Genomic DNA, 17,373 nt, shown 5'->3' with positions numbered 1-17,373 from the left:
AGAAATGCCCGATCTATCAAAATATAAAATCAAATATTCTGATTGGTAAACAGCGTAGCAACAAAAAATCCAAACGGCAAAATCACGTTTTTTGGTCGCCACATATTTTGTGCAAGATGCAACAACAGGCGATCAAAATGTAGCATCTGCACAAAAATGGTATTGTTAAAAAATGTCAGCTCTAGATGCAAAAAATAAGCAGCCACTAAGCCTCAGATCCCGAAAAATGAGATTGCTACGGCTCACGGAAAATGGCGCAATAAGTGCACCATTTTTTTGGATAAACTTGTGAATTTTTTTTAACCCCTTAGATAAAAGTAAACCTATACATGTTTGCTATTTACAAACTTATACCGACCTGAGACATCACATCAACACATCAGTTTTACCATACCATATAGTGAACATGGTGAATAAAATATCCCAAAAACAATCATGCAGTCACACTTTTTTGCAATTTTTTCGCACTTGGAATTTTGTTACCGGTTTCCAGTACACTATATGGTAAAACTTATGTTTTTATTTAAAAGTACAACTCGTCCCGCAAAAAATAAACCCTTATATGGCAAGATTGACGGAAAAATAAAAAAGGTACGGCTCTCGGAAGAAGGGAAACAAAACAAAAACGGAAAATTGTCTGGGAGTAAAGGGGTTAAAGGGAACCTGTCACCAGGTTTTTCCCATAAGCTGCTGCCACCAGCAGTGAGCTCTTATATACATTCTACAATACTGTATACATGTGCCCAGGAATATCGGTGTAAAAAAACACCTTTTATTATTAGACTCACCTGTGGGGAGGTTGGGTTCAATGAGCATCGCTGGTCTTACATAGTTACATAAGTTGAAAAAAGACCTAGGTCCATCTAGTTCAACCTTCCTCCACCAGTTCTACATTGTGTCACTAAGTAACTTATAACTGACAATGTTGTGTGTACTGAGGAAATCATCCAGCCCTTTTTTAAAAGCTGTCATAGTATCTGCTAGTACTACCTCTTGTGATATGAAATCGTAGCGTGTAAAGCAGCCTTTAGTCATTTATAACCAACAATGTTGTCTGTACTGAGGAAATCATCCAGGCCTTTTTTAAAAGCTATTATAGTATCTACCATTCCACAGTATGACTGCTCTAACTGTAAAGAACCCTTTCCTATTTAGCTGCTGGAATCGCTTTTCTTCCACTTGCAGTGAGTTCCCCCTGGTCCTTAGTATTGTCTTTGGAAGGAATAAGTCATGTGCCAGTCCTTTTATATGGACTACACATGTATTTATACATATAAATGAGATCTCGTCTAAGTCGTCTTTTTTTTTTTTTCTAAGGCTGCATTCACACTTATGTTGTTTTAAATCCGTCGTTACGACGCAACGACGGATACGTCGATTTTTAGTTGTCAACTGACGCAACGGATGTGTTATCTCACAGGACTCCGTAAACTGGAATCCTATGGAAAAAAACTGATCCGTCGCGTCCGTTACATCTGCTGTGCGTCCGTTTTTTGACGGATCCATCATGATCCGTTTGTGCTTGGGACAGCGTGATGGGGCCATCAGTCACAATCCGCCGCTATTAGACGTCTATGGGGAAGAAACTGATTCCTGCAAAATATTTTGTAGGATACCGTAATTCCTCAAGGCGACAGATTGTGACTGATGCAAAACAACGGAAGTGTGGATGTAGCCTAAGCTAAACAAATCTAACTTTTTCAACCTCTCATCATATGGGAGGCCTTCCATTCCTTTCTATAGCGCCAACATGTTCAAACAGCACTTTAAAATTCAGAGGTTCATATACAAACAAACATAAGTAACAGTTTTAGAAGATAAAATAATTAAAGCAAAAAATAGACAACCCTGCTCGTAAGAGCATAAAATTTACAATGGAGTGAGGTGGGGGGTTACACAAGGTTCAAGTGTTTATTTACAACGACTGTCCAGCCATCTTGAAGAAATGGGGATAGATAAAAGGCTCCATGAACCAGTCATCCGCCAGTCTTTGTAATGCTTTTTGGGTGCGGTGCACTTTGAGGGTGAATTATGTTCTGAGAAATAGTGGAGGGGATATATATGAATTGAGTTTGATTAGGGAAGGTGATAGGCTACCCTAAAAAGATGTGTTTTTAAGAAGCATCAGAAGCTGTGCAAGTTGTGGGTCATCCTGGTTTCTTGGGATAGACCATTCCAGAGGATTGGTGCAGCTCAGAAGAAGTCTTGGAGTCGGGAGTGGGAGGTTCGGATTAGTGTGGATGTTAGTCGAATGTCGTTTACAGAGCGTAGAAAACGGGTAGGGTGATAGACAGAGATGAGGGTTGAAATGTAGGCGGGTGTCATATTGTGAAGAGTTTTGTGGGTGAGAACAAGCAATTTAAATTGGATCCTATAATGTACTGGCAGCCAGTGCAATGACTGGCACAGTGTGGAAGCGTTTGAATAACGATTAGCCAGATTGGATGACCCTGGCTGCAGCATTAAGGATGGACTGGAGAGGGGAAAGTCTAGTGAGGGGAAGGCCAATTAATAGAGAATTACAGTAACCAAGGCAGAATGGATCAGGGCCACAGTGAGGGTTTTTGTGTTTTCCATTTTGAGAGCGGGGCAGATTCTAGAGATGTTCTTTAGGTGTAGGCGACAAAAGCAGGCTAGAGATTGTATATAGGAGGTGAAGGAAAGATCGGTGTCAAGCATAACACCCAGAGATGTTATTGTGGTTCTGCACACAGAGAGGGATATGTCAGGTTTAGGGAGGTTAGTAGATGGAGGTAGAAGAAGAAGTTCAGTTTTGGAAATGGTAAGTTTCAGATAGAGAGCAGACATGATGTTTGAAACTGCAGACAGGCAGTGACTGTTGTTCTTTAGTACAGCGCGGGTCAAGTCAGGGGATGAAATGTATAGTTCTGTGTCATCAGCATAAAGATGTTACTGGAAGCCAAATTTGTTGATTGTCCAGTTGGGGAAGTGTAGTTAGAAGAGGGTAAAGGACTATACTTGGAGGAACCCCAACAGTGAGAGGAAGAGAAGAAGATGTGGAACCCTCAAATGATACACTGAAAGAGTGGTCTGGAAGAGACCCAGGAGAGCACAGTGTCCTTTAAGCCGATTGAGTGGAGCATAGCGAGTAAGAGATGGTGGTCAACAGTATCGAAAGCTGCATAGAGGTCAAGAAGAATAAGCAGAGAGTAGTCACCAGTACGTTTGCTGTCAGACGGTCATTGATCACTTTGACAAGAGCAGTTTCTGTAGAATATAGGGGGCGGAAGCCAGACTATAATGGATCTAGAAGAGAGTGAGTGGAGAGGTAACGGGTGAGATGGGAGTAGACGAGGCGCTCCAAGAGTTTAGAGATGACGAGGAGATTGGAAACCAGTCTAGTTATTTATGCAGGATGGGTCAAAAGAACAGGTTTTTTTTTTTTGTTTGTTTGTTTTTTTTAATAATGGAGTAATGATAGAGTGTTTGAAGGAGGAGGGAAAGATACCAGAGGAGAGCGATTGGTGAGCAGCGATGACAGGAGAGAGACTGAAGTAGGTGTGAGGGAAAAGGGGTCAGTAGTGCAACTGGTAGCACAAGAAGAAAAGAGAAGCCTGGAAACTTCTTCTGTGACTGAGTCAAATGTGGAGAGTGAGCCAGACGGGATGTGGCTAGGTATGGGAATCACGACCCTTGGTGGCTTTGAGACGATTTCCTGACGAATGTTTTCTATTTTCTCTGTGAAATAGGAGTCCAGATCATCAGCATAAAGGTCTATGATAGGGGGCTCCACTTTAAGGGGTACTTTGCATGTTGCGACATCGCTACTGCGATATCGTCGGGGTCAAATCGAAAGTGACGCACATCCGGCGCTGGTAACGACGTCACAACATGTAAAGCCTAGATGCGCCGATAAACAATCGCAAAAGCGTTGTAAATCTGTGATCTGTGTAGCGTCGACCATTTTCATAATGTCGCCCCAATAAGAGATACGATGTTGTTCCTCGTTCCTGCGGCAACACACATCGCTGTGTGTGAAGCCGCAGGAGCGAGGAACATCTCCTTACCTGCCTCCACCGGCTATACGGAAGGAAGGAGGTGGGCGGGATGTTTACGTCCCACTCATCTCTGCCCCTCCGCTTCTATTGGCCGCCTGCCATGTGACGTCGCTGTGACGCCGCACGACCCGCCCCCTTAAGAAGGAGGTGGGTCGCCGGCCAGAGCGACGTCGCAGGGCAGGTAAGTGCGTGTGAAGCTGCCGTAGCGATAATGTTCACTACGGCAGCTATCACAAGATATCGCATGTGCGTCTGGGTCGGGTACTATCGCGCTCGGCATCATTTGCATCGGCTAGCGATGTCGCAGCGTGCAAAAGTACCCCTAAGACTGAGGAGGGAGTGAAAGGTGTCAAAGAGTTTCTTTGGATTGTTGGAAAGTGAGGAGATCAGGGTGGTGAAGTAGGTCTGTTTGGCGAGGTGAAGGGCAGACTTATAGGTTCTTAACATAAATTTATGGTGGATAAAGTTTTCTGGTGTGCGCGTTTTCCTCCATAGGCGTTCAACACTCCTAGAGTATCGCTGTAGAAATTGAGTTTTCAATGAGAGCCAGGGCTGTTTTACTCTGTTTAGAGGTTCTCAGGGTGAGGGGCCCTACTTGGTCTAGGGTGCTTCTGAGAGTGTCATTCTAGTGATTTACAGCCTGATCAGGACAGGAAAATGAGGAGATGGAGAGCAGTAATGAGTGTAGAGAGTCTGTAAGTGTATGAGGGTCAATGGCCTGTAGATTTCGGAATATGGGATAGATGGGAGTGTGCTGGTGTGGGTGAGGATTTGTGAGCATGAAGGAGAGTATGTTGAGACGTCATGTCTAATGTGTTCTTATTATTTTATTTCTAAAGGCTCTTGAAGAAGCTTACCGTGTTTTGAAACCAGGGGGAAGATTTTTATGTCTGGAATTCAGCCAAGTTAACAATCCAATACTAGCCCGGTAATTCATGTATTTTTATTATAATTATAATTATTATTATTATTATTATTAATACTAGAAAGCTATAGAAACCGACTTTTCAAGCTGGCCCATAAATTTATGTGCACTAGAATAATAGTAATCTTCATTATTTTAATTTGAGAATCACTATCCACACAATTGAAGCTGGTTTAGTGAAGCTGCATTTACACTGGGCGATAATCTATCAGATTTTAACGGTAAAGAGCCACCGTTCACAATAATTGAGTGATGTAAATGTCTCCAAAAAAAAGCTTGTTCATCGCGTATGAAATAGTTTTGGAAAACAAAACCACTCTTGTTCAACGTTCAAAAATTGTGTAACCTAAAATGGAGACTGCTTATTCATTGATTAGCCTGGTGATAAGGAGTAGTATTAATAGGGCTGATGGTGTCCCAAGGCAGTAAGTACAGTGGATGTTGGAGCGCTGACACAAGTACATATTTGTGTTCTATCAAAAAATGTTTCCTTCCCTAATTCGACTACACTTTCTTTGTACAGTATCAACGAAATCTTATACGATACTTTCTGAAATCATGTATTCAAAAGAAACAATATCGCGTATGGGATTTGAATGTTGAACATGAATATTTTTCAGATTATCGGTCTGTGTGGGCACAGTACACGATGTTATTATCGCTATTCAACCATTTCATGGACGATTCTTGTTCTTGGTAGTGCATTATTATTATTATTATTATTATTACCATTACCATTGAAATTTCCCTGGGTCAACTAGAACTATACCTATTAATTACCTTTATCCATATAAAAAAGTAGTGTTAAGTATCTAACTGAACACCAGAACAGTTTCTAAAATGTTGACAAGACTGAGTGTCATAGAATTTATTTTTTTTAACCCTTAATATGACTGTAAGATTAATTAGATAACTTTTTATTACAAAATCTGCAGTTCTACTCAATTTAGTTAATGCAAAAAGTGAATACACCACACATCAAACTCAACAGCTAGTATTCTGTATGACCGCTTTGATTTTTAGGACAGCATCAAGTCTTCTTGACATGAAAGGTGCAAGTTGACAACATATTGCAACATCTGTCTTTCTCTGACGCCTTATTGGGGGACACAGGACCACGGGTGTTATGCTGCCTATCCATAGGAGGACACTAAGTAGATGCAAAAGCATAGCTCCTCCTCTGCAGTATACACCCCCTGGCCGGGCCAGGCAACCCCTGTTTTAGCTTAGTGTCTGTAGGAGGCACTTTCTTTCAAGGTTTGTTATTTTTTGAGGCCGACGGTTTCCTTTTGGGACCGATCTCCCACTACCATCAACGGGCGGGAACGTGGAGTGTCGCCTCCACGTACCCCCTCCTGCGACGCTGGATCCTGGGCTGGACGACGGGTTCCACAGACACCGATTTTCCAAAGCCCAGGGTAGAGGTCTGTGCCCCTATAGCCCAATTCCTCAGCCCCTCTTTGCAGGCTCTGAGTTGAATATGGCACCGGTGTGACCGGACACAGCAAGCTGACTCTATTTTCACTGCCTGGACTGAAGCAGTGTTTTAAGGTGAGATCCCCCCCTGACTGGTTTCCCAGACAAAGGGAGAAAAGACGCTGCAGGGAAGGCTCCCAGGACATTTACAGTATTTATTATGAGAAAGTCCCTTGCTGAGTGCAAGGAGGAGAGCCCCAAGGATCCTGCACACACAGTGTTAACTTTTCTCTAGCTTGCTGGCTGGAGGAGGGGGGGAAGTCACTCCTGTTTGCAAAAAGTCCTGCAGATAATTTCCCGGTGGCAGGGGGAGGGCCCAGGGCTCAGGGACTCATGCTGTTTATTTGCTCTGTTTATTTGCTCTAGCAGAAAAGCCGGCTGATAACCACCAGTGACAAGCTGTGTGCTGACTGGAGGGAGAGGGAGGAAAACTATCAGAAGCTCCCTTCCCGCTGGTTTTTACTACCCACAGCAGGGGGGGGGGCCACACTGACTTCATCTTCGCGCTCTTTTAGCGCTAAGCCCCGCCCCCCGCGGCCACGATAAGCCCCGTTCCCCCAGGAAAGCGTGCGAAGATCTCCATAGAGCTTAATCCTTCCTGAGGACAGGGCCATCGGCTGATTCTGGTGAGGTGCTTGCTTCACTTGTAGCTCTGCTGAGCATTGCTCCCCCTCCTGGCATACTCCTATTAGGAACATGCAGAATTCTAAGGGCACTAAGAGTGCTAAGGCCCACATAGTCTATTATTCAGCCTGCACTGCCTGCCATGCTGAGCTACCACGTAAACACACCTCTTCTCTCTGGGAGTCCTGTGCCCCTATAGCCCCCCAAGACCCCCCAGCCACCGCCGCCGTAACCGTCAGCCCAGAGCCTAGGGCTCCCAGCCCACTGGAATGGGCACAGTTTCTGTCCCAATCCATGGAAAAACTGTCTCAGAACCTGGTGCTGGCTATGCAATGTCGTCCTCCACACCCTTCTGGGTCCCTGGACGGAACGCAGCCTGAGGATACCCCTATGGAGGATCCTTCTGAGGTAATCCGGGCACATGCTTCACCGGTTGCAGGGATCAGGAAAAGAGCACACGGCCGGGTGTCTCCAGCGGGCTCTCCCTCGGGAGCACACAGGACAGGCTCTCCCACACGCTCCATGGCTTCTGAAGAGCTGGAAGAGGGAGAATGCTGTTTATACCAAGAGGATTCCTTGGTTTCAGCCTCCCCAGAAAAGCCGGATGTGTGAAATCGGGGTCCCTCTTGCAGACTCTCTTATTGCCAGCTGCAGCGTGTGCACAACACAGCGCATGTGATAAATATGAAAGTGTTTTGAAGTAGCTTCAACAAGATCACCTAATCCTAAAGTATCATTTTGCTGTTCTTCTGTTGTAATATCTGTTTGTTCCTCAGCTACATGAACAGCACTGTGGCCTTCCATCTCACACATACTAAATCCTAAATCTTCTTCTAGATGTTGTTCATTACTCTCATTCATCAGTTTAATTGTACTTATCATGTTTGAAGCATTGTTCGTTACAATGACAAGAACCTGTTCTTTTTTGAGTTTGTAATCTTGCAGAACTTTTTCCAGTAAAGCGGGCTTTACACGCTGTGACATCGCTAGCATTTGCTGGCGATGTCAAGAGCGATAGCACCCGCCCCGTCGTACGGCCGATATGTGGTGATCACTGCCGTAGCGAACATTATCGCTACGGCAGCGTCACACGCACATACCTGCCCTTTGTCGTCGCTCTGGCCGGCGAACCGCCTCCCTTCTAAGGGGGCGGTTGGTGCGGCGTCAAAGCGATGACACACGGCAGGCGTCCAATAGAAGCGGAGAGGCGGAGATGAGCGGGACGTAACATCCCGCCCACCTCCTTCCTTCCTCATTGCCAGTGGAGGCAGGTAAGGAGATGTTCGTCGCTCCTGCGGTGTCACACACAGCGATGTGTGCTGCCGCACGAACGACGAACAACATCGCTAATAAGCAGAGAATGATTTTTTGTTTCAGGACGACCTCTCCGTGTCAAACGATTTTGACCGTTTTTGCGATCGTTTAAGGTCGCTCATAAGTGTCACACACTGCGATATCGTCAATGAAGCCGGATGTGCGTCACAAACACCGTGACCCCGACGATAATTCATTAACGATATCGTAGCGTGTAAAGCCCGCTTAAGGCCTGGATAAACTGGCTGGTGTGATGAGCTTTAGTATCTTTTACTGCCAGTGTCTTGCTAACAATTTCTTTCTTGTCACAAACATATCGAACATTGATGGCAAAATAATTCAGTGAAATGCAGTGACTCTGGGATCCCAGCAAAGGCAATTGGTGAAAAGATAGGACATTCAGACACAGCGTTCTGTGAGGAGCCTCACATAGAATGAGCAGTCAGTTTGTGGTGTTTCTCTAATCTGCTTTTGCTATTGACATTATCTATGAGCTCAAAAACCTTTCAGGTGATGCGGTTTTTTAAAAAGCTGATCTGCTTTTGCAGTTGAAAAACGTATCCTCAAAAAAGGCAGAAAAATTGTTGTGTGTGAGTGCAGCCTTAGATCAGGAATAGAACAGACATTTATAGGACATTTCATAACTTTCCCAAATTCCTATGAAAAAATTTTCAGCACATTCTGCATTGCACTACTGTCCCCAATTTATTATATATTTTAGGAGTCGGAGTCGGTGCATTTTATACAGACTCCACCTAAATGAGCTCCATCTCCACAAGTCCGACTCCACAGCCCTGTATATATATCAATATTTGGTGTGACCAACCGTTTGAATTCACAACCGCATCAATTCTAGGTACACTTGCACAGTGTTTGAAGGAACTCGGGAGGGACAACTAACCACAGAACTTGTGTGGGATTTGGGATTACACAAATCCTCCTGGGTCTTCATATAATCCCAGACAGACTCGATATTGAGATCAGGACTCTGGGGGGGCCATACCGTTACTTTCAGGACTCCTTGTTCTTCTTTACAACCTCAGCTTACTTCAGGATCTGAATTAAAATAAAAACAGCGTATACTCATTTTATAGCACCACACACATTGAATCAATCACCAGAAATAGCGGTGCCGACATAATTGGAACTCCGCCACTGTATGAGGAGAGTATATGCTATTTTGAGGTCCTGAATAGTAGACAGCCCTTTAATGACATTGGCTATATGTTTGGGTTGCTGACTTGCTGCACAATAAATTTGGAGCCAGGCATATATATTGGTCCCAGTTTTATGAGAATTTCAGCCTCCTGTATAGCAAAGTTGACTGGTCTTCTAGAACCCAACAGTTCCTACTCCTACAACCAGAGATCACATTTTCACTGGGTCCCGAGGAGGAAGCAAGTGCTAAGCCTGCTTTAAACGCTGCAATATATCTTACAATGTGTCGGCGGGGTCACGTCGTAAGTGACGCACATCCGACATCGTAAGGTACATTGCAGTGTGTGACAGGTGCGTGCGATTGCGATTGAACGTTAAAACGTTCATCGCATACACAACGTACCTGTCTCTAGAATTGCACGTCAGATTGTTCATCGTACCCGGGGTAGCACACATTGCAGTGTGTGACACCTCGGGAACGATGAACAGATCTTACCAGCGTCCTGCGGATCCCGGACCACAATGCGAAAGGAAGGAGGAGGGCGGGATGTTTACGTCCCGCTCAGCTCCGCCCCTTCGCTTCTATTAGCCGGCTGCCGCATGACGTCGATGTGACGCCGAACGTCCCTCCCACTCCAGGAAGTGGACGTTCGCCGCCCACATCGAGGTTGTATGGACGGGTAAGTACGTGTGACGGGGGGCTACTCGTATGTGCAGCACGTTCAACAAATTGAACGTGCCACACATACGATGGTGGCGTTGCAAATCGTATGCGAAATTGCAACGTGTAAAGCAGACTGTAGTCAGTGCTATTGCTTCCTAATTTACATACACAGGCACTGGTTCACTGCTGTGTATACCGAGATCAGAAGGGGTACATGATAATAAACCATGTTTACACTCTTTGGGGGAGGGTGGGTTCTGGCTGTGTGTGACAGCTGGCTTTCCACCCCCACAGTTACACAATCTTGTGCAAGATGCTTAGATTACATTGACATTTTAGAATGTTATTGCAGAGTAATGTGTAGACTTTTCAGACTTTTGTAATTTATGGACAGTCTAGAAGTAGTTAACTGTCTTCAACATAAAGACAAGGAATCTTGGAAGGGATAATATTTCTCCCATAGAGCTGAGCAGAAATGGTAAGGAATTTTGAATTAAACTGTATTAGAAAGGCGTGTCAATTATTATGTCAGACATTTAGGATTAAATTCAACTTTGGGTTAGAACTACCTCTGTAAGGCAGGAATTATTGGATCAATCCTTAATTGAATGGTTTATTGAACAGAGCCTCTCTTTTAAACACAAGCCATCACTCAGAACAGATATTCTGGAGGCTCACACAGATACAGTGTGCTCTAGGACACATGCCATCTACTACAAATGCTTCGAACATTTTTTTTTATTTTGCAAACACCCACAGATTGGCAGCGAATGTGACTATTGCCACAGTTTTACAGAGACATTGCAGCTCCTCACCAGACTAAACGTTAGTGACAGCATTTGATTTCTTGTTTTGTAGATCTCAAGTATTTGCCAATTTGCTAAGTCTTAAACAATTTAAAGGTAGTGAGCCAATACAAAACCTATAGCTGGCTGACTCCTTGGGAACTTACTAACTAAAGGCCACTTTACACGCTGCGATATCGGTACCGATATCGCTAGCGTGGGTACCCGCCCCCATCTGTTGTGCGACACGGGCAAATCGCTGCCCGTGCCGCACAACATCGCCCAGACCCGTCACACTACTTACCTGTGCGGCGACGTCGCTGTGACCGGCGAACCGCCTTCTTTCTAAGGGGGCGGTTCGTTCAGCGTCACAGCTGCGTCACTGAACCGCCGCCCAATAGAAGCGAAGGGGCGGAGATGAGCGGGACGTAACATCCCGCCCACCTCCTTCCTTCCTCATAGCGGCCAGGAGGCAGGTAAGGTGATGTTCCTCGTTCCTGTGGTGTCACACGGAGCGATGTGTGCTGCCGCAGGAACGAGGAACAACTTCGTTACTGCTGCAGTAACGATTTTTGAGAATGGACCCCCATGTCACCGATGAGCGATTTTGCACGTTTTTGCGACGATGCAAAATCGCTCATAGGTGTCACACGCAACGGCATCGCTAATGCGGCCAGATGTGCGTCACCAATTCCGTAACCCCAACGAGTTCGCATTAGCGATGTCGTAGCGTGTAAAGCCCCCTTAAGGCTACTTTCACACATCAGTCTTTTGGCATCAGGCACAATCCGGCGTGTGCCTTATGCAACGGATCCGGTGCAGAATATGCAAAAACGGATGCTCCTGATCCTTTTTTTTCACAGATCCGGTATACCTGATCCATCAAAAAACGGATCCGGTGCATCTGTTTCGTCCGTTTTTTTTTTTTTTTTGCTGTATCCGTTTTTTTTCCAATACATTGGAGCATGCTCAGTTTACAAAAACTGATCCGGCGGCCGCATCCATTTTATGCCGGATCCGGTGTCCATAGGCTTCCATTGTAAATCTCGCTGTATCGCGCCGGAGCAGAGACAAAAAACGTTGCAAGAGACGTTCCATCCGGCCGCCACATTAGCCAATTACGACAGATCTGGCAAAAGCCGGATGCAACGCAAGGCCATCAGGCACAATCCGGCGCGAATACAAATCAATGGGGATAAAACGGATCCGGCGCCGGATCCATTTTATCCGTTTGTTTCCGGATTGTGCCTGATGGAAAAAACTGACATGTGAAAGTAGCCTAACCCTATTGGCATTTCCTGCAGTCCTTTGCTTTAGCTTGTGCTGTGCTAATACACCCGATGTACACCTGTATAACTGTCTTATATTATTTTTGGCCCACGAAAACTGCACTAGGGCTTATTTTCGGGGTAGGGCTTATTCTTGGGGAAACACAGGTTGGGGTTAAGTTTAAACATCCCTCCCCCCTTCCCCCAAAAAAAAAGCAGACCCTCCCCCCCCCCCCTTCCTTCCCAGAGGAATCATGCTTGCCAGACCCCGTACTTCTGCGTTGCTCCCAGGTCTTCCTGCGATATTCGGTGGGCACTCCCAGCAGGTATGCTACATATCTGTCTTCCTCTGCTTCCAGCTAGCGCACACACACGCCATCCAGTGATACCTGTTGCTTCCGGCCGGCAGGGGAACCTGGGACGCAGTGCAGTAGAGCGCGATGACCTGCAGTGGCATCAGTGCGTTCCACCGCAGGTCCTCGCATCCACTTCACTGGGTTCCCCTGCCATTAAGAAACGATAACAATAGGTACAATAGGATGTGATGAGTGTGTGTGTGCGCTCACAATCTGATGTGTCTGGGTGTGTGATCCACTGCAGGTCCTCCTGTTCGGCGTCTGGGCAGTATGATTGCGGGGTCTTATTTCTTCTCTCTTTTGGGGGTGTCTTCTTTCTATAATGAAGTGTCCTGCAGTATTTAATTTTTTTAGCTGAATGGACACCATTATTGAACTATGACTAGGGCTTATATTTCGGGGTAGGGCTTGTATTTAAGCCTTATGCTGAAAATTTTTACTAGGACTTATTTTCGGGGAAACATGATATTTGTATGGTGCACATTTGGAGTTTACACTGCATAACTGGCTCTTGAAATAAACTCATTATGTCATTATTAATCTTGTTTTGTTTGTTTTTTTTAATACAAAAATCTATTTTCTGATAAGTGCCCCTTATAGGAGAGATCCAATGTAACTAAACATGCACCTATGACCTAATGCAACATGAAAGTAATACATTCAATGTATTCTCTTTTTTTTGGCAGTCTTTATGACTTGTATAGTTTCCAGGTTATTCCAGTGCTTGGGGAAGTCATTGCTGGAGACTGGAAGTCTTACCAATACCTAGTGGAGAGTATACGACGCTTTCCTCCACAGGTAAGTCATAAAAAGTATGTATATTCTTGCATCGCTTTCCATCAGACTACATACTTTGATAGCAGGAATAAATGTCACATATATTGACCATTAAACCTTTTGTGACCACTTTGCAGACCTGGGTTAGCCATTTTCGGGGCTAACAGTTCGAAAGGACTTCCCTGGAAATTAAAAAGAAAAACAATACATAAAGCTCTAAGTACTTTCCCGTGTGTAACTACTGCACTCCCATGATCACTAGATTTGATGTTCCAAACACCAGTTCCCTAGTAGTGACACTCACGCCTCATTTGTAACTGATCAGCTTGAAGGGAGAGAGTGCTTGACTATTGCCTTCAAACCCTTAATTGAATGGTGGGCTAGTGAACAAGAACGATCACCTCTCCATTGAAACCTCTCTGGAACAAAGGATTGGAATCACCATTCTAGTGGTTCAAGGGGATTCCAGTGTTCATAAATGTTTCACCTATCTGGCAATAAAGGTTGAGTTTATGGAAACTGTTCAAGGCCTCTTGCGCTAGACTTTGACAGGATCTGTGTCACTACTTTTATGCTCCCAGATAGGGCAGCATGTCTGGCAACAAATTTAAAGGGTGCTTTACACGCTGCAACATCGCTAGCGATCTCGTTAGCGATGTAACACGCCAGATCGCAGATGCGATCTGCCGAGATCGCAAATAGGTCGTTTTTATAGCGCCGGTCACATGTGCGATCTCGGCAGATCGCATCGCTAACGAGATCGCTAGCAATGTCGCAGTGTGTAACGCACCCTTAAGAGCGTATGCCACTGAGATTCATGGTGTCGTTCCTAACAAACATTCTTTTTCATTTTAGGAGGAATTTAAAGAAATGATTGAAGATGCAGGCTTTTTCACTGTCACCTATCACAACTTGACATCCGGTGTTGTGGCGGTGCACTCAGGTTTTAAATTATGACACTAATTAGATACAGATACTGTAATAATGTCATGCATCTATTCTCGGCGGAGGCCTTAAAACCGATGTGAAATAATCTGTTTCTCAAAAAATGTATTATGTAAATTATTTTTTTTAATAAAATGTTTGCTGCTTTAAACGTTTACATAAAGTGAATAGAAAAAAAAACAAAAAACAATCCTATGAAACGCTGAAAACGAAACCATTAATCATTTATTTCTAAACATTTCTCGGCCACCTTGCAGCACAGAAATGGGCTAATTGGCTGCTCCTTGGGCCAGAAGGGCCTAAATTTCTGTGGTTAGAGGGATTTCCTGTGCAGAGTGGTCTTCCATACATGTAGATTGTAAGCCATGATGGCAGGGTCCTCTCACTCTCTTCCAGCCTTGTATATGTTTATTGGACTTGCTTGTATTATTTGTATGTACACCCTCCTCGCATGTACAGCACCCTTGATTTAATGGTATTTTAAAATAATACAAAATGCCAAGTAGCTGCAATACACATTCTTTGTATACAGATTAAAGGGGTATTTTGGGAAGAGTGTGGGGGGGGGGGAATTCTACTGTCCCTGCCCTCAAACTATAAAGATGAGATGCAGATACTCACTCTACCAGTAATTCAGCGTGACACTGGAGCTGCTCCCCCTTGCCCATTGGGACATTACATGTTACATCACACATCAGGGGGCGTAGTCTGCTCCATGCTGTTGGTAACAGTCAGTCCCCTGTTCTAGGACTATAGGGAAGCAGCTATTATCCGGGGGTGGGAAGATACTAACCACTTGGAGCACACCATGCTCCTTGTTCTCAGACTGCAGGGACAAGAAAGAAGCTGTTATCAAGGGGATAGTTATGTTTCCATGAAAATAAGACCTAGCATGATTTTACATGATTTTTGGGAGTATGCTTGAAATATAAGCCCTACTCCAAAAAAAAAAGAGAATTTTGTTACTTACCGTAAATTCTTTTTCTTATAGTTCCGTATTGGGAGACCCAGACCATGGGTGTTTAGCTTCTGCCTCCGGAGGACATACAAAGTACTACACTAAAAAGTGTAGCTCCTCCCTCTGAGCTTATACACCCCCTGGTAGCCAGTCCTAGCCAGTTTAGTGCAAAAGCTGAAGGAGAATAGCCACCCACAAGTAGAACCGAGTAAGAACCGGAACAACCGGAGAGTCTGTCCACGACAACAGCCGGTGATAACACATGGAACAAGAAAATTGCCAACAGGCAACAGGGAGGGAGCTGGGTCTCCCAATACGGAACTATAAGAAAAAGAATTTACGGTAAGTAACAAAATTCTCTTTTTCTTTATCGTTCCTTTGGGAGACCCAGACCATGGGACGTTCCAAAGCTGTCCCTGGGTGGGAATAAACAAAAAAAACTAAGAAGTAGGCGGAGCCTAACTTCACAAGTGGGCGACAGCCACCTGAAGGATGCGTCTGCCCAAGCTCGCATCTGCCGAAGCATGAGCATGCACTTGGTAGTGCTTCGAAAAGGTATGCAGGCTAGTCCAAGTGGCAGCCTGACAGACTTGTTGAGCTGTAGCCTGGTGCTTAAAAGCCCAAGAGGCACCGACAGCTCTGGTCGAGTGTGCTTTGATCCCCGGCGGGGGAGGCACCTGAGTACTCTGGTAGGCGTCCGAAATGGTCGATCTAATCCAACGGGCCAAGGTCGGCTTAGAAGCAGAGAGACCCTTGCGCCGCCCTGTGGTTAGCACAAAAAGAGAGGTGCACCGCCTAAGTGCAGCGGTGCGAGACACATAGATCCGGAGAGCACGCACCAGATCTAGAGTATGCAGCGCTTTCTCAAAGCGATGAACAGGGGCCGGACAGAAGGAAGGCAAGGAAATATCCTGGTTAAGGTGGAAGGGAGAGACCACCTTAGGAAGAAAGTCCGGGGTCGGACGGAGAACTACCTTGTCTTGGTGAAAAAACAAAAAAGGTGACTCCGAGGAGAGCGCAGCCAAATCAGAGACTCTCCTGAGAGAAGTTATGGCAACTAGAAAGGCCACCTTTTGAGAAAGACGATACAAAGAAACCTCCCTAAGGGGCTCGAAAGGGGGTTTCTGCAATACCGTGAGGACCAAGTTAAGGTCCCAGGGATCCAAGGGCCGCCGATAAGGCGGAATGATGTGAGACGCACCTTGCATGAAGGTGCGGACCTGAGCCAGCCGGGCGAGACGCCGCTGGAACAGCACTGATAGAGCTGAGACTTGTCCCTTGAGAGAGTTGAGGGACAGTCCTAGCTGCAGACCGGACTGTAAAAAAGACAGAAGGGTCGGCAACGAGAATGGCCAAGGAAAATGGCTGGAAGAGCGACACCAGGACAGGAAAATTTTCCAAGTCCTGTGATAGATCTTGACGGAGGAAGACTTACGGGCCCGAGTCATAGTGGAGATGACTTCAGGAGGAATACCAGAAGCCGTCAAAATCCAGGACTCAAGAGCCACGCCGTCAATTTGAGTGCCGCAGAATTCGGGCGGAAAAACGGACCTTGCGAGAGCAGGTCTGGACGGTCCGGAAGATGCCACGGCATCTCCACGGACAGTTGGAGCAGGTCCGGATACCAAGCTCACCTGGGCCAGTCCGGTGCAATGAGGATGACTCGACGGCCCTCCATTCTGATCTTGCGCAGGACTCTGGGCAAGAGAGCTAGAGGGGGAAACACGTAGGACAGACAAAACTGGGACCAGTCTTGAACCAGAGCGTCCGCGGCGAAGGCCTGAGGATCGTGGGAGCGAGCCACGTAAACCGGAACCTTGTTGTTGTGACGGGATGCCATTAGGTCCACATCCGGAGTGCCCCACTTGCGGCAGATTGACTGAAACACTGCCGGGTGCAGGGACCACTCGCCACCGTCCACGGATTAACGGTTGAGATAATCTGCTTCCCAGTTTTCTACGCCAGGGATGTGGACTGCGGATATGGTGGACTTGGAGTCCTCCAACCATTGAAGAATGCGTTGGACCTCCAACATTGCCAGGCGGCTGCGTGTCCCGCCTTGGTGATTGATGTAGGCAACCGCTGTCGCGTTGTCTGACTGGAC

General features: G+C 45.7%; 1 protein-coding gene across 1 annotated transcript in view; it reads left to right on the top strand.

The window, feature by feature from the left end:
• The window catches only part of COQ5 (coenzyme Q5, methyltransferase), a 55,037-nt gene extending 40,575 nt beyond the window's left edge, over nucleotides 1–14,462 (top strand). Inside the window, exons 5-7 of the mRNA XM_075320567.1 lie at nucleotides 4,859–4,947; nucleotides 13,276–13,387; nucleotides 14,222–14,462. Coding sequence (XP_075176682.1) covers nucleotides 4,859–4,947; nucleotides 13,276–13,387; nucleotides 14,222–14,323 — 303 coding nt within the window. The 3' untranslated portion in view covers nucleotides 14,324–14,462. The remainder of the gene's footprint in view (nucleotides 1–4,858; nucleotides 4,948–13,275; nucleotides 13,388–14,221) is intronic.
• Nucleotides 14,463–17,373: the final 2,911 nt, after the last annotated feature.

The sequence above is a fragment of the Anomaloglossus baeobatrachus genome, chromosome 1 (genome assembly GCF_048569485.1).
Source record: "Anomaloglossus baeobatrachus isolate aAnoBae1 chromosome 1, aAnoBae1.hap1, whole genome shotgun sequence".
NCBI classification, from domain to species: Eukaryota; Metazoa; Chordata; class Amphibia; order Anura; family Aromobatidae; genus Anomaloglossus; species Anomaloglossus baeobatrachus.
The sequence above is the reverse complement of the archived record's forward strand: the minus strand, read 5'-3'. Positions and strand labels throughout refer to the sequence as shown.